At 41.0% G+C, this 24,844-nt stretch overlaps 1 protein-coding gene across 2 annotated transcripts in view; it reads right to left on the reverse strand.

Annotated features, from left to right (window-relative positions):
• Positions 1 to 2,444: 2,444 nt before the first annotated feature.
• The window catches only part of ERAP1 (endoplasmic reticulum aminopeptidase 1), a 46,596-nt gene continuing 24,196 nt past the window's right edge, over positions 2,445 to 24,844 (reverse strand). For both annotated transcript variants that reach the window (XM_016191217.2, XM_060201191.1), the window contains exons 12-19: positions 20,931 to 21,010; positions 19,936 to 20,119; positions 17,242 to 17,398; positions 13,651 to 13,835; positions 12,266 to 12,427; positions 11,467 to 11,607; positions 10,979 to 11,060; positions 2,445 to 2,683 (exon numbers count right to left, since the gene is read on the reverse strand). In XM_016191217.2, coding sequence (XP_016046703.2) covers positions 2,528 to 2,683; positions 10,979 to 11,060; positions 11,467 to 11,607; positions 12,266 to 12,427; positions 13,651 to 13,835; positions 17,242 to 17,398; positions 19,936 to 20,119; positions 20,931 to 21,010 — 1,147 coding nt within the window. In that variant the 3' untranslated portion in view covers positions 2,445 to 2,527. The remainder of the gene's footprint in view (positions 2,684 to 10,978; positions 11,061 to 11,466; positions 11,608 to 12,265; positions 12,428 to 13,650; positions 13,836 to 17,241; positions 17,399 to 19,935; positions 20,120 to 20,930; positions 21,011 to 24,844) is intronic.

A 24,844-nucleotide genomic window follows, 5' to 3' on the forward strand; every position in this document is an offset into this window, starting at 1 on the left:
GAATAGGAGAAAGTTTTATTTGATTTCAAACTTTATCCACCTTAAATATTGTCTCTAGCCAATGAGGGATACAATCATTTCATAATTCTAAATCTAAGGAACAGGAGCCAATGTTTGGGTGACTAAATAGGCCTTTTCAGGGTAATAACATAAAAAGAAAAATAAACCCTTATCCTGAGGAATTTTAAATTATATATCTCATTCTTTCTTTCTGAATAGGAGAAAGTTTTATTTGATTTCAAACTTTATCCACCTTAAATATTGTCTCTAGCCAATGAGGGATACAATCATTTCATAATTCTAAATCTAAGGAACAGGAGCCAGTGTTTGGGTGACTAAATAGGCCTTTTCAGGGTAATAACATAAAAATAAAAATAAACCCTTATCCTGAGGAATTTTAAATTATATATCTCATTCTTTCTTTCTGAATAGGAGAAAGTTTTATTTGTTAAAAAACAAAGTGGCATTGGCAAGTGTACATACAAGGATATGAGTGCAGTATTGATTATGTTTATATGTAGAGAAAAGTATTTAAGTGTCTGTATAAATTTCAGACATCTATGGAATGCTATACAAATAAACATTTACGGTACTTTGAATATGCCTTATCTTCACGGCTTGGGTGTTTTGCTAGTAATGGGTGACTTTAATAAGCTACAGCATCTAAGTCCATTTGTAGCCAATGACTGAGAAGGAAAGAATCGCAGATACCAGCTTACAAGGAAATTACAGACAGCTTTTTATAACCCAAAAGGTTTCTGAACATTGTTCAGAACATTGTTGAACATTGTTGTGGCAATACTGTCTCTCTACAGCAGGGACATCTCCAAAATCAAATAGCAATTGAGGACACTGAGGTGATCAAGATTGGAAGTTACTATTTCTGTGTTTCATTTCTATATAAAAAACAATTAAAGAATAATAGTTTATAATACATTAACTTATTGGCTTTGTGTGTGTGTTTTTAGAAGGAAGAAATTTGGGGAGAAAATTACCAGACATTTCCATATTGGTTCTTTTTTCTCTCAAACCACTGACCCTGCAATATATATAAAAGTGGAATTGTAAACATATTTATGTTCAGAAAATCCAATGCATTCCATAGTATATTAGAAAACATTAATAAGCAAAGAGCAAGGAGAGAACATGAAGTATCACCTACATCAACTTCAAATGAAAGTTTCCTATATATATATTACTTTCTCAGAAATGACATTATCAGTCCAAATCCCTGAGGAAACTGACACCCTCAAATTAGGGTTATCTGAGGAGGGTTTGCTAAGAGAACTTTTTCACAAGGGTGTGGGCCAGATACATGAAAACTGAATTCCCCACAACCAGACTAGTAAAATCCAGGTTCTCACTTCACCCCTTGTCCTGAATGGCAGAGAACCATAGTTATGAGAATATAGCGAGAGAAGGCAGAGAGGAGCAAGGACCAACACTTCAGAACTGAGGCTTCATTTAGGTGGAGGCCATCCTGGACGACCTGCCACGGAACCAAGAGAGTGCACACCCTCACCTCCCCCCGGTCTTCTCCCCTAGTTTGACCAAAAACCAGAGTGCTGGAGGTGCCTAGTGATGTGACCTACAGCTCAGTCCCAGGCAGGAAGACATTAAAAGGTGGAAAGCAGAGCAGAACAGTAAAGTATAACAGGTCCTCAGATGTCATGTTGTGGTAAGAACTGACTCCCAGCCAGAGCCATTGTCTGTCTGGAGTCTGTACATTCTCCCCATGCCTTCCTGAGTTCTGTAAAAATACTTTCTTTTCCTCCTATCTCCCAAAGATAAGCACATGAGGACTCTGCCCTGACTCATTTCCCAGTCTGAGTGATGTGGGTGATGCCCAATGAGGGGAGGATGTCCTGACCAGAATAGGCTGTAGCCAATAAGAGGGTCAGAAAAACAAATGCGTAATATTAGAGGTGTTAGGTATATTCATTTGGAAGTTTGTGGTCTTTCTTTGACCAGAAATATGTTTTTATAATATCTCTTTATAGTAATCACTGTGTGGTAAAGTTGATATCATTCACTGCCCTTTAACAGTTTCACTTAAAAGAGTCTCCCAGAATTTATTTTTTTGTATTTATTATTTATTTTCCCTTTAGTTACCCTTGTTTTTTATTGTTGTTGTAGTTATTGTTGTTGCTGACGTCATCGTCGTCATTAGATAGGACAGAAAGAAATGGAGAGAGGGGAAGACAGAGGGGGAGAGAAAGACACCTTCACCACTTGTGAAGCGACTCCCCCTCCCAGAATGTATTAATGAAGACTTACTGAGCATTCCTTTCCTTGTAGAGGAGAACCCATCACTTGGGTTTACATTGTTGGGTGACATCTGCAAATAAAACACGTACTACCAATAGCTCATTTATGAGGAAACCAAGAGCCATTCTTTTCGTGGGTAAAGCCAAAAAAAAAAAAGGAGTTGAAGGAAAAGGAAATGAGTCAAATCAGCCATCTTTAGTTTGAAAATATTTCAGCAACATTTTGGTGACTTTAGGTCACAGGAACCAGTAAAGAACCATCATAGCCATTCAGACTTTTTGTTTTGCAGCCACACTCTGATTTTATCAAAGTTCTTATCCATCCAGCGTATGTTTTCCTCAATAGTTTCAATAGTCTGTTGGACACAACGAAGCTGTGAACCATTTTCTTTCAAAGAGCTGAAGAAATCTTTGACCTTATGAGGAGAGGGAAAAAAGTGTTTCAAATTGGTTTTATTACATTAAGTAAATATAGCTTAAGACTAGTTTAAACTGATGCCAGAATTCCCATATTTGTTAAAATTCTATCTAGAAGGCAGCTCCAGGTGTCTGGAGATGATTATGTACACATAAACTTAAGCTACATGAAATGAGCTCATGCCTCATAATGTCAAGTTCTGTTTTTACTCTGCTGCTCTGTTATTTATTCACAGTTTCCAGACTCTAAAAAAGACTTTACTGTTTAGCATTTTATAATTAAGGTTTAATTGAGTGTGTCTATTTAATGTGTATCCCCTTATATAAACACACACACGCTTAATTTTTTAAAAACTTGGTATCTAAAGAGGAGAATGTGCTGAATATCTTCTTTGCCAAGCAAAACAGTTCCCTCCACACTAGTGCAGTCTTTCTCCATGGGCTTGACCTTGTATGTCATTAAAGAAACACTTTAGGGAATAGGGTTCTTAGCAAATTATGGCGATAATACCTTAAACCTTGCCAAACTTTTTTTTTATCCTAGTCCACAATTCAAGTATTGTTCCCTCATGATAAAATCCACAAAAATCGCCCCCCACCTCTAGTTTTAACGAAATAAGAGACTCTTGACTATCTTCTCAACAGTTTTTCTATTGCTTTGCCAGGCACTTTAACCCTGCTTATATAGGAATAGGCTAGCTTTGTCTAATCGCTGATCACTGTCCTATTCTATTTTACCTTACAGGATTTTTAAACTTTTCTCATAAATTTTCAGATTTAATCCTCAGGGTTTTTTTTTTTTTCTAACAGGAAGCAAGTCTAGGCCAAGAGGTATTATTTATTTAACATGGATTCCAGACATCAATTCCTTAAAAGTCCATACCATTCCATAGTGTAAGTTTGGGAATAAGAAGAGGGTAAGAGTAAGCTTTTGAAAGATCAGATTACAATGTTAAGTGATGCAGAACTGTTTTAAAATTATGTCTCCACACTTTTCAGTGAGCTCAAAGGCATTCCCTCCAGGTAGAACCTAAAAAACACAATCCTCCTTTGATGGTTCTTTGATGGTTCCTTTAGCTGTAACTCAACCTACAGCTTCATGCTTTCAGGACTCAAGATTAATATCCAATTAAGTCACTCTGGGCATTCTTCAACAGCCAAGCCACATCTATTATTTTACTAACTGGTAAAATTCTTTAATCCACAAGAAGATGATGTTACCACCAGAGTGAGTAAAACTAATGAGAACTTTTAAGAGCTGTAACAAAGATATTGACATTACACCTTCCTTAGGCCAGCAAAATAGCACACTTGGTTAGTGTGCTTCCGTGCCAAGTACCTGACCCAGGTTCAAGCCTAAGGAAGGTGACATTTGATCTAGGACCTCTAGAGGATAGAAAGAGCTGGGAGTCCGGCAGTAGAGCAGCGGGTTAAGCGCAGGTGGTGCGAAGCACAAGGATCAGCATAAGGATCCCAGTTCAAGCCCCCAGCTCCCTCACCTGTAGCGGAGTTGCTTCACAGGTGGTGAAGCAGGTCTGTAGGTGTCTGTCTTTCTTTCCCCCTCTCTGTCTTCCCTTCCTCCCTTCCATTTCTTTCTGTCCTATCTAACAATGATGACATCAATAACAACAGTAACTACAACAATAAAAAACAAAGGCAACAAAAAGGGAAAATAAATAAATATATAAAAAAGAAATAGGCTAAAAAAAAATGAATAGAAAGAGCTTTCCCAGTGCAATATTGGGGGTAGATCAACCCAGGCAGAGTAAAGCAAAAGTGCCTGCTCTACTGACAAGAAACAGCTGTGCTTAGGAACAGGTGAAACTGAGCACAGACACAGGAGCTGTGTAGGGACTGACTAGAGAATTGGCTGGAACGGGAGCAGAGGAAGAGCTAGGTTATCCTGGCCTTGTGCAGAATAGAAGGGGAGGTTGGAAATTCACTGCAAAAGTAATAGGCAAGGTTTTAAAGGAGTCAGTCTGTGCCTCATAAATGTAGAAAATGGTTTGGTACTGGCCATTAAATAAGAGATGTTACTTAGGAGGTGATAATCATATGTCAGGCAAAAAGTGAGATAGTTCTAGATGGGGTAAGGGAAAAAGTTCAAAAATTTGGTACCTATACTAGAGGCCTGGGGTTTTTTTGTTTGTTTTGTTTTTAACTGAGAGGTAATGGTTTACAGTGCAGTTGCTGACATTCTTGGAAGCCTAGGCTGTAGGCAGAGCCAAGATGACTCGTGCTAGGAGGATGTGAGAAAGAAGGTTCTGATGAACCCAACATTTTAAGTGTCAGTGGGCAGCTCTCCAATCTGATGTTAACTAATTTCTATGCCCCGCCTCTTTTGCACTTAATGCTTCCTCTGCATAAAAGAATATATATATATATATATATATATATAGAGAGAGAGAGAGAGAGAGAGAGAGAGAGAGAGAGAGAAATTGAGAGGGGAAGGAGAGAGAGAGACAGAAAGAGACAAGAGACACCTGCAGCCCTGCCTCACCATTCATGAAGGTTTCCCCTTGCCGGTGGGGACCAGGGACTTGAACCCAGATCCCTGCACACTCTAATGAGCGCTTAACCAGGTGCACCACCACCTGGCCCCAATACAATACTTTCTTGATAGGTATGTCTGTTTCCTTAACATCTACTCAAAAGTCTCCCAGTAGTCTTGTTGAAAATTCACACCATCCCTTCCATCAGTCATTGTGTGATGTAGGCTGATTTGTCTAATTACCTACTTCCTCCAGAAGTGGAATTTAAGCTCTGTGAGGACAGGGGATATGTCTATTCATCTTTATAAGCAATGGATGCCATATTGTTACTGAGAGAATATACTGTGCCTTTAGTGAATTAGTGAGATGACTGGGCTCGAGTCCCTGACTCCCCACCTGCAGGGGGATAATTTCACAATCGATGAAGCAGGTCTGCAGGTGTCTGTCTATTACCCCCCCCCGCCCCGTCTTCCCCTCTTCTCTCGATTTCTCTCTGCCCTATCCAACAACAGCAGCAGCAATGGCAATAATAATAAGAAGGGCAACAGAATGGAAAAAATAGCCTCTAGGAACAGTGGATTTGTAGTGCAGTCACCACGCCCCAGTGATAACCCATGTGGCAATATAAAATTAAAAAAAAAAATGAATGAATGAATGAAGAAGAAAGAACAAGACAGAGGAGGAGGAGAAAAAAGAAAGCTTTAAAAATGAGACAATGAAGTTTTTAAAATACAGACTGAGTCTTTTTAATATATAGGCTGTGTCTTTGATATGTGGACTCTCTCAAAAGCCTAGACCAAGTAGATCAGAAGCAACCAGTGGCACAGCTATATACAAGATACCGGGTATTATACAGCAAACCCTAACAAAGGGACTTTTCAAAGTTAACCCAGTCACCAAATAATATGATGATAACAATAACTATCCATTGTCTTTTTGAACCCTAAGACAGCAGGAACCTTACATTTCCACTATAGAGCCTGTATTTCCCCCAGTCCTGGAACCTTAGGGTAGGGCCCACTTTCCCACATGCCTCTCCCAATCCATATCAAATAATATTGCATCTGATGATCGCAACCAAATCAATGCAACAACTGCCACCTCAACATGCTTCAGCTCAGACTGTGTCCAGAGACTTCAGGTGTGGAACGACAACCCTTCAGCTTCATTAGTCGGGTGAAACCATTCCTTTCATAGTACTCTCTAATTCCATCCCAGGTGGTTCACTTCCTAACAAAGTCCCAAAACCTAGATATAGACCAGATTCTGTGAGACAGAGCATATGTTCACACGTATCCATAAACTAGTGCAAAATATATACCTGAAAGCAGAAGTACACTAGAGTTTGCAGTGAGTACCCCCCCAACACTTCATCTCCACTATTCCAACCTTTAGGTCCATGACTGCTCTACAATTTGTTTGGCTTCGTATGTTAACTCTCTTTTCAGCCACCAGGTTCCAGATGCCATCAGGATGCCGACCAGGCTCCCCTGGACTGAAGACCCCACCAATGTGTCCTGGAGCTCCGCTTCCCCAGAGACCCACCCTACTAGGGAAAGAGAGAGGCAGACTGGAAGTATGGACCAACCAGTCAACGTTCATGTTCAGCAGGGAAGCAATTACAGAAGCCAGACCTTCCACCTTCTGCAACCCACAGTGACCCTGGGTCCATGCTCCCAAAGAGATAGAGAATGGGAAAGCTATTGGGGAGGGGGTGGGATATGGAGATTGGGTGGTGGGAATTGTGTGGAGCTGTACCCCTCCTATCCTATGGTTTTGTTAATGTCTCCTTTCTTAAATAAAAAATTTTTTAAAAATGAGAGACAAGAAAGAAAAAGAGAGGAGGAAGATAAAATGAGAAACACCTGTAGCACTTCTCCACCACTTGTGAAACTTCTCCCTTGCAGATGGGATCTAGAGGTTCCCCTAGTCCTGCTCTAGGGTTCCCCTAAAACCTGGAGGTTCACCTGGGTCCTTGTGGGGAAAATGGATTTGGTTAGGCCTTCCTGCCACAGACCATCAGGCTTTCTCACCAGAGAAAGCAGGTGCCAGGGTAGATGATGAGGCACTCAACACATTCGGTGGCATTGGGGCCATGCCTAATACTGCACATGTCGATAGTTGGCCTCTTGGCAAGAGTCCATTTTTGTTCTCCCTGGAGAACTAGAAGCTGGGGGAATCTGGGAGGCTTGAGTGGATTTCCAGAGCCTATATCTTTTTTAAAAATATTTATTTATTCCCTTTTGTTGCCCTTGTTTTTTTTTAATTATTGTAGTTATTGTTGTTATTGATGTTGTCATTGTTGGATAGGACAGAGAGAAATGGAGAGAGGAGGGGAAGACAGAGAGGGGGAAAGGAAGGCAGACACCCGCAGACTTGCTTCACAGCCTGTGAAGCAACTTCCCTGCAGGTGGGGAGCCGGGGGCTCCAACCCAGATCCTTACACCAGTCCTTGCGCTTTGCACCACGTGCGCTTAACCCGCTGCGCTACCGCCTGACTCCCTATTTATTTATTCCCTTCTGCTGCCCTTGTTTGTTTTTTATTGTTGTGGTTATTATTGTTGTTACTGATGTCATTGTTGGATAGGACAGAGAAAAATGGAGAGAGGAGAAGATGGGGGAGATAAAGATAGACACCTGCAGACCTGCTTCACTGCTTGTGAAAGCGACTCCCCTGCCAGGTGGGGAGCTGGAGGCTTCAACAGGGATCCTTAGGCTGGTCCTTGCACTTTGTGCCACCTGCACTTAACCCACTGCGCTACTGCCCGACTCCCCAGGGCCTGTTTCTTGACCTGGAGGGATTTAAGCTACCGACCTAGAAAGCCACTGCCAAATTGCAGAGCTACTGAGAAGCCCCTGCAGTTGAGGCCTGAGAAAGCCGCCTGGGAGAGCTGCAGATCTGGGGGGGGGGGAGCTGCTGCCCTAGCAGGTGACCAGGGAGAACCAGACAAAATCTAGCTGAGCTGCACTAAAGACAGTGAGTAGAGGAGAGATAAATTGAGATGGCTCCCACCCAAAATAAAGGTGTGACTCTGCCTTGCCATCAGTACCACCCCAGGTCTCTTTCCAGCTCCCACCATGAGCGGCACCCCTGCATCTCTGTTCAGAATGAAAGGACAGAGTCTAGTTAAGCTCCCCCTTCCTGGGATGGTAGTGCTTGTGCGTAGTAATATGTGCACTACCTGATAAGCCACTGCCCAGATCCTCATTTGCATGTTTATAGTGCTCTCCATCTGTCAAGCCTGGTCCTGGCGCACTAGACTTCTAAAAACATTAATATTAAGCTCTCATCTTTTTTTCTAAATATAACCTCTTTTAAAAGCCATGCAAAATTTGTTCAACAACTCACCTATAGAGATCATTACTACAGGGGTCAGGCGGTGGCGCACCTGGTTGAGTGCACGTTACAGTGCCCAGGGACCCAGGTTCGAGCTCCAAGACCCCACCTACAGGGCGAAGGCTTTGCGAGTGGTGAAGCAGGGCTGCGGGTGTCTCTCTCCTTCTATATCTCCCCCTTCTCGATTTCTGGCTGTCTCTAGCCAATAAATTAATAAGATAATTTTTTTAAAAAGGTATAGTTTTAAAAAGAAGAAATCATTACTACATGTAAAATCCCCCAGAGTTCAGAATAATCTGTTCTTATGAAAAAACTTGTATATGTCACTGGTCCCTCTTACTACACAATAATCACTCATATTCTTCCCCCCTTTTCCTTGATTGATAGGAAGCCATGTGATAAATTCAGGGTACAACTGCAAATTATTCCCACATAAAGTACCTTTCTTTTGCTTTGATTTTTACCAGAGCACTATTCTGCTCTGTCTTCTCATGGTGTGGAAGATTGAACCTAGGACCTTGGAGCCTCTGTTTGCACAACCACTATGCTGTCTCCCCCACTCTATAAGTACCTTGACACAGAAGTTATCACTATTTTCATTATAAAGCTTTTGTTCTTTGTTTTAATAATTCTTTTGTAAATGGGCCTAATGTCACTTAAAATTCCATCTAAAAGTAAATGAAATATAAGTAGTAGTGGAGAACAGAGACTGCAGACCTCCCTTTCATAATAGTTAAATGATTGCTTCAGTTCATTTATACCTCCAACTCTCGGTTTCAACAGCCGACGTGTGGGACTAAATGTCTTAAGTATGGGGAGTCAGGCTGCAGCACAGCGGGTTAAGCGCAGGTGGCGCAAAGCACAAGGACCGGCAGAAGGATCCCGGTTCAAACCCCAGCTCCCCACCTGCAGGGGAGTCGCTTCACAGGCGGTGAAGCAGGTCTGCAGGTGTCTATCTTTCTCTCCTCCTCTCTGTCTTCCCCTCCTCTCTCCATTTCTCTCTGTCCTATCCAACAATGATGACAACAACAATAATAGCTACAACAATAAAACAAGGGCAACAAAAGGGAATAAATAAATAAATAATAAAATATTTTTTAAAATGTCCTAAGTAAAAATTTCTTTTAAAATTTCCACCAGGGTTATCACCAGGGCTCAATGCTAGTAGCTCCATAAATCTACAGCTCCCGGTGGCCATTTTTTCTTTCTTTCTTGTCTTTATTTTTTCTAATTTTATTTGATATGACAGAAAGATACTGAGAGGAGACAGAGGGAGAGAGAAAGAGAGACATCTGCGTACCTGTTTCACTTCTCCCGAAGCTTCTCCCTACAGGTAGGGAGTAGGAATTTGAACCTGGGTCCTCCTACATGGTAATGTGGTGTATGATCAGCCAGGTGCGCCACTGCCTGGCCCTCAAACTCAAACTCTTCCTTTCTTTTTCTTTTTTTTTTTTTGCTACCAGGATAATCTCTGGGGCTCAGTGTCTGTACAACTCCACCATTTCTAGTAGCCATTTTATTCCTGTATTACTCTTCTTCTTCCTCCTTCTTTCCTTTTTTTTTTTTTTTTTTTTTTTTTTTGCTTCCAGGGTTATCTATGCATTAAAAATCCACTGCTCCTGGCAGCCTTTTTTTTTTCTCCAGGGTTATTGGTTATTGCTGGGCTCAGTGCCTGCACCATGAATCCACCCCTCCTGGACGTCATTTTTCCCCCTTTTGTTGCCCTTGTTGTTGTAGCCTTGTTGTGGTTATTAGTATTGCCATTGTTGATGTTCGTTGTTGGATAGGACAGAGAGAAATGGAGAGAGGAGGGGAAGACAGAGGGGGAGAAAAAGATAGACACCTGCAGACCTGCTTCACCGCCTGTGAAGTGACCCCTCTGCAGGTGAGGAGCCGGGGTCCTGCGCTCTGCGCCACGTGCGCTTAACCCACTGCGCCACCGACCGACCCCCAGCCTTTTTTTTCCCCATTTTATTGGATAAGACTGAGAGAGGAGAGGAAGACAGAGGATGAGAGAAAGACACCTGCAAACCTGCTTCACCACTTGTGAAATGACTCCCTCACCCCCACAAAGGGAGGAGCTGGGACCTCTTCTTCCTCTTGTTGTCCTTCTTCTTTGATAAGAGATGGCAGGGAGAGACAGACGAAAGACAAAGGAAAGGACAGACACCTGCACTACTCCACTGCTCATAAAGTCTTCCCCCGCTGCAGGAGGGGATTGAGGGCTTGAGCTAGGGCCCTTAAGCATGCTATATGTGCTCTGAGTAGGACTTCCTAACATGTTTGAGAAGAAGCACAGGTTTTATTTCCACTTGATTTTCACTTGTGTCAAAAACACCACAGAATCAAAAGTAAAAGTCTACTGACTAGCAAAATTCAATTCGAACTCATCATATACTGAGTATATTTTTCTGTCCTATAAGCTAATGTCACTTAGGTTTAAGAAAGCATTTTTTTTTTTTTACCTCTTCAAGTCGTGCTAGTGTGGAGAATTGATTTGTTGTCCCCATTACCATATAGCTTATGGAAGCTGAGCCAAGTTCAAACCTAGAAATGGAAATTATCAAAATGTATTGTGATATATATATATATGTATATATATATTCATTTAATCTGTTTTAAGTACAGTAAGCTGGAAACGGTTAGACATGAAAAACACATAAAGCACAGTCTATCCATAATGAGTTAATATCTGATAACAAAAACACACACAAAAAGAGCTGAATAAAAGATTAAGAACCCAAAGAAAGTGATAAAGGTAGTAATACTGCAGGTGTTAGACAAAGGCAGGTGGAAATAAGCAGAAGTGCTGAGGAATAAAACATCATATCCACTTCCCATCTCCAACCAAAAAGCATCTGTGGGCTATCGTTTTTTCAAAAAACGATAAAAAACAGTTGAAACAATTAGGTTACAGAATTTTTCCAGTAAAAGACATTTTTGCACTACTTACTTCTGTATAAGTTTATTCCAGTTTTCCCTCAGAAACTTCCAGGCCAACTGATAGCCCACAGGGTTTCTGCCAATGGATCGAAGAATATCTGGAAACTCCTGAGTTTTTATGACATCTCCCTTAAAACTCTGATCTAGTAACCTGAGATGATTAAGAGGAGAAATATCAGCAGTGAATACATTGTGGAAAGATTAGGAATGACTTCAGTTATTTGTGAAAGAAAAAGAAATCGGTCAGCCCTAAAGACCAAAAAGAAGTAAGTAAGCAAAGACCTCTATAGCTGTTATAAAAAGTACATTTGCATAGTGTTTACGGCATCCATTCAATCTGTGCTTTCATTTTCTCTAAAGATCACTAAGAAAGATATATCTAGGTGGGCCAGGCAGAGGCACACCAGGTTAAGTGTACATAGCATTAAGCTCAAGGACCCATGTAAGGACCTCAGTTCAAGCCCCTGGCTCCCCACCTGCAGGGGGGTTGTTAACAACCAGTGAAGCAGGTCCGCAGGTGCCTGTCCTTCTCTCTCCCTCTCTGTCTCCCCTCCTCTCTCAATTTATCTCTGTCCAAGCCACTGGGAAAAAAAAAAGGAAAAAATAGCCACATTTAACTATATGTTAGCCACATTTTTCCTGATACCTGTTTTTCCCCCAATTATTTATCTGACTTATGGAATATATTCCCACTTGTACAAAGGTTTTCAAGTACAACAGGAATTTCTTATTAATAAGAACAAAAGGGCTAGAAGATTCTATTCCCGTTTAATTTCCTTTGGCTAGATGAACACCAACAAGTTACTTACCACTGAAGCTTTTCCTTATCTTGGCTAATACAAAGGGCAACTTCAATCTGATTTTTCTCAGTACTGGACAGTGATGACTGGTATTTATTATACAGAAATTCCCAGCCTTCAGGGCTCTGGGCCCCCACGGCAAACACTGCCATGGTCACATCACTGGGCAGACTGGAAAAGAACACACTAGTAAAAGTTAGAGAGACAGCACATGTGTCATTTATCAACTAATGAACTGCCTGCCCCCCATCAAGAAATATGCCTGGAAATATAAACAAAACAGACTTGTTCCTTCATATGAAAGAGACAAGTATCTAAAATTAGATTTCAAATAATCGTTTCAAAAAATGAAACGCAAGGGAGTCGGGCGGTAGTGCAGCGGGTTAAGCACAGGTGGTGTGAAGCGCAAGGACCAGTGTCAGGATCCCAGTTCAAGCCCCAGGCTCCCCACAAGCAGTGAAGCAGGTCTGCCGGTGTCTATCTTTCCCCCTCTGTCTTCCCCTCCTCTCTCCATTTCTCTCAGTCTTATCCAACAACAACAACAATAATAACAACAACAAGGGCAACAAAAGGGAATAAAATAAATATTTGTAAAAAAAATTAATTGCAAAATGCCACCTATGTAATTATCTATACATCTACACTTTAACAGTGCTGAGTGAGTCAATAGTTTGAGAAAAATCCAACTTAGATGCAAATTAGACTGAACAAAAGTCATACCAGGAATCCAATAGGACCACCATCTGTAAGATTACTTTACACAAATGTCTACATTATTGGATTAGTATTTCATGCATGGATTTTAAGCCCCAAATATAAAAGGGATGAAGAAGAGCATGAAAAACTTTCCAGATATAGAAAGATCTTACCTTGCTTAGGCAAAGTTGCCAACTGTGATCCACACAGCATCAGAGACTTGAGAGGGACAAAGGAGCTATAACTGTGAGATATATCTTTTCCCATTCGGAACAGTTGGCTAAATTCTAGCAAGGTTCTTTTTAATGATTCTTTTATTATATCTTTATTTATTGGATAGAGACAGTCAAAAATCAAGAGGGTAGGGGGAGATAGAGGGGAAGAGAGGGAGATATCTGCAGCCCTGCTTCACCACTCATAAAGCTTTCCCCCTGCAGGTGGGTCCCTGCGCACTGTGACATGCACTCAACCAGGTACGCCACCACCCTGCCCCTCTAACAAGGTTTTCCATCCTTGGTTTTGTAAAGTTAGAATTATTCCAACCCTATACTAACTTCAGCTATTTGACATGTATACAACAAAATCCAGTCTGAGTGTTATCTCTCAACACTTAGCACTGATTATAGAAAACAGAAAAAAAGATTCCCTCTAAGTGAACACATAGACTACTTGGTTAAAAAAAAAAAAAAAAAACAGACCTCATATTTCCATTGCTCTCCTTCCAGGCTTTGAAATAGCCTTCTGCCCTCTGCACACAGGGTTGGTACTTGCGCACACAGGCCAAGAGGAGCAGCTGGCTCCGCAGCATTCGCTCCGACATTGAGCCCTCGTCTGTCCAAGTCTGCTTGTCAATGAGATTCTGCAGCAGCCTGATGAGGAAGTCCTGTGGGAAAGCCGCATGTGTCCCTAGTGTTGCCCCCAAGGTATCTCACTGCACACCAGATAACTCAAGTGATGGATTAAGCTTTAAAACCTCAGAAATAGGGAGTCGGGTGGTGGTGCAGCGGATTAAGCTCATGTGGTGCAAATCGCAAGGGCCTGTGTAAGGATCCCAGTTCGAGCCCGGCTCCCCACCTGCAGGTGAATCACTCATAAGCGGTGAAGCAGGTCTGCAGGTGTCTCTCCCCCTGTCTTCCCCTCCTCTCTCCATTTCTCTCTGTCCTATCCAACAACAACGACATTAATAACCACAACAAGGGCAACAAAAGGGAAAAATAAATATTAAAAAAAAATTTTTTAAACCCTCAGAAATAGCTCCCAACTCCTAAGTTAAAAGTCATAGTGATATTAAAGAAGGTATTGCACCCAAATAAAAGACTGTAGGGTGGGGTGAGGGTAGGGTGGGGGTAGAGTACAGGTCCTGGAAAAGGATGACAGAGGACCTAGTGGGGGTTGTATTGTTATGTGGAAAACTGAGAAATGTTCTGCATGGACAGACTATTGTATTTACTGTCAAATGTAAAACATCAATTCCCCAATAAAAAAGCAAAAAAAAAAATAATAATAATAATAAAATTACAATTAAAAATTTTTAAAAAAGAATACAGAAATACATAGTGGAGAGAAGGACTTGACAGACATTCAAATTAAAGAATTAAGCAAAAAAAAAGAAGGTAAAAATAAGAACTGTTTTATATACACATAGTATTTTATAAAGGTATCTTTTTAAATTAATTTATTATAATTTGGGGTACTTTTTGGTAATTATTGAAACTTCACTGCTCCAAGATGAATTTTTTAAGGTAGGGACAGAAACAAAGGAACGAGAGAGAGGGAAAGAGAGAAAGACTATAGGCACTGTTTCCTTCAGTGCAGTAGGGGCCAGGCTCAGACCTGGGTAGCACACTACCCAAGTGAGGTATTTTGCCAGCCTTTATAGAGGTTTCTTTCTGCACTGCACAGCGGGTTAAGCGCACGTGGCGCAAAGCGTTAATGGACAGGCCTATGAATCCGGGTTTGAGCCCCTGAGGGGAGTCGCTTCACAAGTGGTGAAGCAAGTCTGCAGATGTCTTTCTCTCCCCCACCCGTCTTCCCCTTGTCTCTCTCTTTCTCTCTGTCCTATTGAACAATGACGACATCAGTAACAACAACAATAACTACAACAATAAAACAACAAGGGCAACAAAAGGGAATAAATAAATAAAATAAATATATTTTTTAAAAAGAATCACAATGAGTGGGGATGGAGTTGTGCTGCCCCCGGCTGAGAGCACACATCACCATGCACAAGGATCCAGGTTTGAGCCCCATTCCCCACATGTAAGGAGGACTCTTCAGAAGTAATGAAGCAGTCTGCAGATATCCATCATTCTCTCTCCCTCTCTATTTCTTCCTCCCTTCTCAATTTCTTTCTGTCCTGTCACATAAAATAGAAAGTAAAAAAAAAAAAAAAAAAAAAAGACCACTGAGAGCTGTGGATTCATAGTGCTACCACCAAACTCAGCTATAATCCTAGTGGTAATAATAATAGTAATAGTCATAATAATAATGGGTCAGGCGGTAGCATAGGACCAGAGTAAGGATCCGGGTTGGAGCCCCCAGCTCCCCACCTGCAGGGGGGTCACTTCACAAGTGGTGAAGCAGGTCTGCAGGTGTCTTTCTCTTCCCCTCTCTGTCTCCCCTCCTCTCTTGATTTCTCTCTGTCCTATCCAACAACAGCAGCAGTGACAACAATAATAATAACAACAAGAGTAACAGCAAGGGCAACAAAAAAAAGGGGGGATGACCTCCAGGAGCAGTGGATTCGTAGTGCAGGCACCGAGCCGCAGCGATAACCTTGGAGGCCAAAAAAGAAAAGAAATATATATATATTAAAATAAGGGACTGGGTGATGGTGCACCTGGCTGAACATACACGTTACAGTGCTCAAGGACTGGGGTTCAAGCACCCTGGTCCACATCTGCAGGGGGAAAACTTTGCGAGTGGTGAAGCAGTGCTGCAGGTGTCTCTCAGTCTCTCTCCCTACCTCCCATCCCCCATCCTCTAGACTTCTGGCTGTTTCTACTCAACAAATACATATAATTTTTTTTAAAAAAAAGAAATTATAAAAATAATAAATATAAGAATAAGCCAGCACTTTTAAAACAATCTAAAAGTCTTCATGTGACTAAATTTTGAGAGCCAATTAGCCAATGGGACTTCATGACATTTTGCTTAAAATTAAAATTTGGTGTCTCTTCCTCAAGTACTTGAGTCCCATAAAAAAATAATATCTATTTATTTATATTCTGGCTAGTGACAGAGAAAAATGAAGAGGAAGATAAGTGAGACACTTGCAGGGATGGTTTAATGCTTGGTCACTGTCAGTGGGAATTGTGGATTTGAACCTGGGTCCTTGAACATCACAGCAGATGTAACACCATCTGGCCCAGTCCCAGAAAGTCTTAACAACAACCATTATACTACAGGAAGTAAAGTGAGACAAAATTTTTGTGAGAGAAAAAGAATTTTAAAAAATCATGTAAATTGGGGGCTGGGCAGTAGCGCAGCCCGTTAATCCCATATGGTGTGAAGTGCAAGGACTGGTGATCCCAGTTCAAGCCCCCAGGTTCCCACCCGCAGGGGGGTCACTTCACAAGCAGTGAAGCAGGTCTGCAGGTGTCTGTCTTTCTCTCCCACTCTCTGTCTTCCCCTCCACTCTCCATTTCTCTCTGTCCTATCCAACAACAACATCAATAACAACAATAATAATAACCTCAACAACAATAAAACAACAAGGGCAACAAAAAGGGAAAAAAATGGCCTCCAGGAGCAGGTGACTCGTGGTGTAGGCACCGAGCCCCAGCAATAACCCTGGAGGCAAAAAAAAAAAAATCATGAAAATGAAGTTCAGCAGGAGTAGATAGCTTACGGTTATGCAAAGAGACTCTCATGCCTGAGGCTCCAAAGTCCCAGGTTCAACCCCCTGCACCACTATAAGCCAGAGCTGAGCATGCTCTGGTTAGAAAAAAAAAAAAAAAAAGAGAGAGAAGAAGAAAGAAAATTAAGTTCAAATTCTATCAATACCATGACTATTTTTAGTACTAAAACAGTAGCCAATCAATCTTAATACTGAATGTTAATTTACTTCTCTTTTCTTCTTATTTTTTAATATTTATTTATTTATGTATTTATTTATACCAGAGCTGATTTCAGAGCTTCAGGCAAGAGAGACTCTGCATAACCATTATGCTTTTTACCCCCACTCATTTACTTTTCTTATGTGGATAATCTTAATACACATACATGTATCACACACCCAAAAGTAAACCCTAGTCACATAACAGCTTGATTTATTTCAGGCTTTTTACCTTGAATTGAGTTTCCACTTCAATCATATCTCTTTTCTCCATTAACTTGTACATAGGTATCAATTCATTTAGCCCTTGGAACACTGGCATGATTTCAGTTTCATGTTTCAGGTACAGACTTAAATCTAAGGCTTTTTCAATGGATAGCTTTCCAATGCTGGTCAGGAAACAGCACAATTAGCGGTTGAAAAGAAAATCAACATTTTGCTTTAAAAAGTGTCAATGATACTCTGGAAAACATTCACTCGCATATACATACATTTTATAAAGCATGACCTTTTATGGTAGTATCTTTTCTGTAACATTGCATTACAACATTGGAGAGATTTACTCTCTCAGTGGAGAGAGTTTCTCAAATACTAATAGAGCCGGAGATAAATTCTGGTCATGTTACTAGGCTTCAAGACTGTTAATGACATTGAACCATATCACCACCTTGTCCCTTTATGGAACAACAGATTGTATAAATCACACTGATCAGGAGATTTTGATCAAAAATCATTCAGGAAACATCAGGAGGCACTGCCAGCCATTCAAAAGCATGAGACCTTGGAAGCAACACATTCTCATTTCTAATTCAGAAAGAAACCTAACACACCCGTAAACCTTGTCAGACAAAGCTGATGCTAAAAACCCTGTGATGGGCTGGGTGGTGGCACACCTGGTTGAGTGCACAGATCAATGTGCACAAGGACCCAGGTCCAAGCACCCACTCCCCACTTGCAGGGAGGAAGCTTCATGAGTAGTGAAGCAGGGCTGCAGGTGTCTCTCTGTCTCTCTTCCCCTCTCCCTCTCCCTCCCCTCTCCATTTCTGGCTGCCTCTATCCCATAAATAAAGATAATAAAAATTTTTTTAAATCCTCAGTGATAGTACATATGCTCATGCTACAGTGGAGAATATTTGTATGTAGGCTAAAATGGTTAAACCCTATCATTATTCCCAATGGTTTTTGTTACCTTATGAAACCCAGTGTAGTAATAAAAACCAACAGAAGAATGAAATCAACACTTAGGGAGATAGCTCAGTGGTAAGCTTCACAAGTGGTGAAGCAGGGCTGCAGGTGTCTCTCTTCCTCTCTATCTCTCCCTCCCCTCTTGATTTCTGGCTGTCTCTATTCAATAAATAAAGATAATTTTAAAAAAATATTTAAAAAAAAAAAAAGGAAGCAAGGGGCTTTATCAAAATACTGCCTGGTCTCACATCCCTAAGGCTTCCTGTTAACTCTGTCTTATCTAAGTTGTTAGTGAAAAAGAGTATAGTTATAATCTTATAAACCTAAAGACACAGGTTCAATCCCTGACCAGGCAATACATCAAAACTATGTTATTTTCTGGCCTCTTACTCTTGCACTCATATAAAAATAAATTTACTAATAAAAAAAATTCTGTGTAACATTTGGGGCAAAAGGACAAGGGGGGGTGAGAAGTATGACAGAGTTATTCCTTTCCATTTATATGATTTCCTTTACCACTTTATTTCTACCTAAATATTCAAGAAATTTGAGTTGTAGACTTGGGGATTATCTCCTTAAAAAATTATTGTCACAGATCAAAAAAAAAAAAAATTGGATAATCTGCATTCTGTCCTCAACCATTCAAAGATCATCAGGTCGGGACACATTTTACAAGTATTTTTTATAGACAATGCAATATCAGTACCCAGGTTAGGGAGGGGAAACCCTCTTTTAATTCAAGAGATGTAATGCAAACAAGTCTTCAATAGTGCTAAAGAGTGGCTAAGGAGATACCATAGTGGCAGAAAGCAAGACATGAAAGTTGAAAGTCCTGAGTTTGACCCCTGGCATTGCATGTCCCAGAGGAATGTTCCAGTTCTCTCTTCTCCTCCTTTCTAGCTCAGTGATAGAATTTTTGTTTTTAAAAGAATCACTGGGATAAAGGTTCACTGAGATCCTGGCATCTGATGGTATGCGTAAAGCTGTCCCTATGTTTTAATAACTGTATCATAAACCAAGTCCCTCCCCACCCCAGTAGAGGGGGAAAAAGAATTATAAGTATAAATTTTTAAATTGTCTCTGCAGTTTTCTTTTCCTTTTTTTTTTTTTTTTTGTCTTCACACTGAAGACAAAAAATAACCTTAAAGGGTTAAGGGTTAGCAAGGAATTAAGCCCGGAAAAGCTACAGAACATAGCCTTAGAAGGAAGCAAGGGAGCCAGGTGGTGGCACACCTGGTTGAGTGCACATGTTACCGTGCGCAAGGACCCAGTTCGAACCCCCAGCCCCCACCTGCAGGGGGAAAGCTTCACAAGTAGTGAAGTAGGGCTGCAGGTGTCTCTTTTCCTCTCTATCTCCCCCTTCTCTCTTGATTTCTGGCTGTCTCTATCCAATAAATAAAGATTAAAAAAAATACTAAAAAAAAAAAATGAAGAAGGAAGCAAGGGGCTTTACCAAAATACTGCCTGGTCTCACATCCCCACGGCTTTCTGTGCCTCTATCTTATCTGAGTTGTTAGTGAAAAAGGTTATAATTCAGACTCCCTCCTTCAAGTTACCCAGCAGACACAGGAACAAAGTTAATCCTGAGACTAAAAACAACCTTGAACTATTAGGAGAACTTAAGGGAAAACACTCTACAGCTTCTTATTGGTGATCAATCATTTCTAACTTGAGACATTGAGAATTTGAACAAAACAGCTGCCTTCAGAAATAAACCAAGACTTGGAGCAGATGGTATTACCTGACAAGCTGAAATGCATTGTTAATGAGACTGGCCCGATCATTACTGCTGATTGCTGTATGTGCTCCTTTTAAAAGACCAGCCAGAGAATCCCATCCATCATCCTCATAATGCACAATGTAATAGCCATTCATTCCCACGTTAAATTTGATCCATTCCACCTCTTCTGGGAGGATAAGCACATCTAGAGCAAATCAAATAAATCATAGCTCCATTTCCTCTCTTGACTGAGAAAGGCTTTACTGATCAGATATTGGACTAAGGCACTAGAGGGTTCCAATACTGAGCAATCTTAGTACTGAAATGAGTTTCATATTGAACACTTGGTTCTTTTAGAAACCAGCATCCCAATAGACAAGGTTTTAGACACCAATTCTGTGAGATTTATGGATCTGCAAAAAGAATGCAGGCACATTTCAGGTCAAACATATGGCATAACTCAGCAATACTAATAAAGTAAGGAGAATTTTCACTAGTGATCTCTGACAAGATATTAGCCACTTGTATTTTTCTTACAACCAGACAATATTTTCAAGTATATACTCTCAACTAGACAAAGAAAGCCAACAATTTGCTGAAGATGAAAACTGACCTGATCTTCTTTGTTTTAACCCAAATGAATAAATATAAAATAAAAAAGTATCTGAGACCTAAGGTTTTCTACAGTTACTTCTTTTTTTAAATTTAATTTTATTTATTTATTCCCTTTTGTTGCCCTTGTTGTTTTATTGTTGTAGTTATTATTGTTGTCGTTGTTGGATAGGACAGAGAGAAATGGAGAGAGGGAGGGGAAGACAGAGAGGAGGAGAGAAAGATAGACACCTGCAGACCTGCTTCACAGCCTGTGAAGCGACCTCCCTGCAGGTGGGGAGCTGGGGTTCGAACCGGAATCCTTATGCCAGTCCTTGTGCTTTGCGCCACCTGCGCTTAGCCCACTGCACTACAGCCCGACTCCCCAGTTACTTCTTGAAACCTACTAGTCATTTTTCAGTTACCTGTTTTTGTTTTCAGCAAAAATCTATGGACTGAGTCTGAGTTGCTGGTAATGTATGTCAATGGAACATGCCACAGGTACCTAAGAGAAAGAAGAATAGATTCTTCATTTGCTGAATTAACAACAGTGGCTAATGAAATCACCTATCATGTGCCAGGTGCTGGCTAGTTTAGGGTAGCATAATATTAAAACTAGCATAACCAAGAACTCAGAGCCTTGCCAACCTGTCTTCTAGCTCTGTGAGGAATATCAGCCTCCTTAAGAATAATTAGGTAGAAATTTGCTCAAGGTGACCCTGTAAGACTTTTCAGATATAGACCCCAATTAGCCAAACTGAAAATACAGTCACAAGTAACAGTATAAATTAATAGATGTTTTTGGCTTGATGCATTAGGAAGAACAGGGATGGCATCAATTTTACTTATGTGGAGTTCTTACCGATGAGAAATAACCTAAACTTGGTCATAAAAAAAAAATCAGAAAATTCACACTGAAGGTCATTTTATAAAATAAGTTGCCTAGTGCCAGGTGACATAGCGTAGCTGGCAGAGCACAGGATTTGCACATCTGAAGCTCCCAATTCAATCAACAACTGTACTGAAGTAGTGGTCCAGTTTCTCGGTTTCTCTTTGTTCTCTTGCTCTGTTTTCTTTTAATATTTTTTATTTATTATTTAATAGAGACAGAGAGGAATTGAGGGGAGGATATAAAGGGAGACAGACAGAGAGACACCTGAAGCCCTGCTTCACCACTTGTGAACCTTTCCCCCTGCAGGTAGGAAACAGCGGCTTGAACCCAGGTCTTGCACGCGATAATGTGAGCGTTATACCAGGTGTGCTGCCTAGCCTCTCTCTAGTTTTCTTTAGTGTAAAATTCAAACTCATATGAAAGAAATAAATCATGAAAGCAACTGGCCTTTACTCTTCTAAAAATGTTGTGAAAACGACAGGGGAACTGCTAGTTTGAGGAGAGAGAAAAGGAAAACTAAGGAAATGTGAGAAGCACAGTATGTGCTCAGATATTAAATCAGGACCTGGAATTTTTCTCTATGCTATGAAGAAAACATATATATATATGAAGATCATTGAAAAATATGATGGGGGAGTGGTCATGTGGTGGTGCATCTAGTTAAGTGCATGTATTACCAGGCACAGGGACCCAGGTTCAAGCCACCAGTCCCCACCTGCAGGAGAGAAATCTTCACGAGTGGTAAAGCAGTGCTGCTGGTGTCTCTCTGACTCTCTCTCTCTCTCTCCCTCTCTCTCTCTCTCTTTTCCTACCTCCCTTCCCTCTCAATTTCTCTCTGTTACATCAAATAAAAAGTTTGAAAAAATTAAAATAAGTTTTAAAAAGATTAGGGGTTATAAATTAGATAATAGCATTGTGCCAATTTATTTCATCATTTGGATAATTGTACTGTGGTTTTAAAGAGATTTTTTAAAGGAAATATCACAATGAAGTGCTTGAGATAAATAGGCATGTTAAGAATCTCCAACTTCCTCTCCAACAGTTAAAAAAACACATGGGACATATATCATGCATATAGCAAAGTAAATACAGTGTGTGTGTGGGGGGGTGTGGCACACCCAGACCCATTTAAGTGCCCATAACACCATACGCAAGGACCCAGGTTCGAGCTCTCACTCCCCACCTGCAGAGAGTTTGCAGCAAGAGCAATGAAGCAGGTCTGTAGACATCTTTCTCTCCTCTCCCCACCCCCCATCAATTTCTCCCTGTCTTGTCAAATAAGATAAACACAAGAAAGAAGGAAGAAAGAAATCTGAAAAAATGGCCGCCAGGAGCAATGATTCTTAGTGCTGGCACCAAGCCCCAGCAATAACCCTGGTGGCCATTAAAAAATAAACACAGTGAGAAAATCTTCGCCCACCCTGTCCAATGCTTGACGTCTCGTCACCCAATCTGGTCCCCTACGCCTACACTGAACTTCTCTGTTCCAGACTCTTGGAAACAGAGCTGGCAGTCAGCTGAGGTAAAGAACAAACACCTCATCACAGACCCCTGCGAGCATCAACCCGGCTTTGACCTAGCACGTTATGATTGGGCCCTCCTCAATCGCTATCAAACAGGCCATGGCCGGTGCGCCGCTATGTTCCATCGCTGGGGAGCCAGAGTCAACCCAAACTGCCCCTGCGGCTCCAGACAGACTATGACCCACATATTCAACGACTGCCACCTCTCCAGATTCAAAGGAGGTCTCGAAACTTTACATCAGGCTCAACCTGACGCTGTTGACTGGCTACGGAAAAAGGGCAAACGCTAGAAGAAGAAGAAAAGTGAGAAAACATGTAACTGATATTTTAGGTTAATCTGACATTTTAGGTTGTAAACTTATATTTTAGGTATATTATATTTGTCTATATTACATACATATTATATATTATCTATGTACATAATTATTAAGCAAATGTAGTAAAAAGTTAATATATATTTTACCATTTGTGTGTGTGTGTGTGTGTGTGTGTGTGTGTGTGTGTGTGTGTAGAGTACAAGGAAGTACTGTGCACTCTTCTTGCAACTTCCACATATGCCTGAAATCTTATTTCACTAAATCCAATCAAATTTCAGATTCTCATTTCCAGTGGTGCCCTTCTGTAGCAATAAGGTGACCAAACAAAACAAAAATTTTTTTTTCAAGATATAACTCAGAATTCCAAAATAAAGAGACCTGAGTCTCACAGTTCTCAGAAATCAGCTCTTTATTGGTGTTTTTGACTCCAACCCAAATGCCAGGCACCACTGTAAGTTAGTGGCAATTGCTTAGACTGAATCTGATGTCCAGGTAGTGTCTGAAATTACCATGCTATCAAACTAGAAAACAGAACTATTAAAACAGTTGCATATCACTGCTTCACTGAGTTGAATCAGGGTTTACAGCCAAAAGATAGTGGGTGTGAGACAAATATGTGTAAATCATATACTTCCTTTCCTCATAATCTTTCTCCTTTTTTTTAAAATTCTTTTGTCTTATTTTAATGAGAGAAAGAGAGAGACTAAGACCCCAGAGCACTGCTCATCCCTGGTTTGTGGTAGTGCTAAGGACTGAACCTGGGCTTTTGGAGCTTTGAGCATGAAAATCATTTTGCATAAACATTACTCTACCTCCCTTGCCCTGGCCCCCCAATCTTTCTTCTGAGAAGCTGCAGGTTAACATCCTTGCCCTTGGACAACACAGTATATTCAGGGGAAAGCAGATAATTGAGCAGTGCAATTACTCCTGCACTGCCGGTCTGGAGAGGTAGGCTAGAACCCACACTGTCTTGCCAAGGAATAGATCTTTGTTACATGTGCATATTCTGCTTCCCCTGAGCCCGTCCTGTGGACAGATCCTTTACCTGGACTGCTGCCTCTAGGGTCTCATAGGAAAGTGGACGCAACTCCCAGGGTTACAGGTCCTGGGGCTCCCCTGTCAGTAAGCTCCAATAAACCCCATGTCTGCGTCCATTGATCTTTCCAGTACTTTCTTGAGTATCACTTCTTTTTTTTTTTTTTTTTTGCCTCCAGGGTTATCACTGAAGTTCCACTGCTCCTGTGGCCATTTTTTCCTTCTTCTTTTTTTTTTTTTTTTTGATAGGACAGAGAGAAACTGAGAGGGGAGGGGAAGATAAGAGAGGGGGAGAGAAAGATAGACACCTACAGGCCTGCTTCATGGCTTGTGAAGCAGATGGCCCCTGCAGGTGGGGGATCTGGGGGCTCGAACTGAGATCTTTGCATGGGTCCTTGCACTTCCTACTCTATGTGCACTTGACACAGTGCCCTACCGCCCAGCCCCCTACTATCATTTCTTACTGTTCCAAGCTCTTAAGAATTGACGTTTGTGGCCAAACAGTAGTGTCTAAATCACCTTCATAAAGTATTTGGATTTGATGGATAGATTTAAGTGAGAAAAGTAAAATA

The sequence above is a fragment of the Erinaceus europaeus genome, chromosome 11 (assembly GCF_950295315.1).
Source record: "Erinaceus europaeus chromosome 11, mEriEur2.1, whole genome shotgun sequence".
Classification (NCBI taxonomy): domain Eukaryota; kingdom Metazoa; phylum Chordata; class Mammalia; order Eulipotyphla; family Erinaceidae; genus Erinaceus; species Erinaceus europaeus.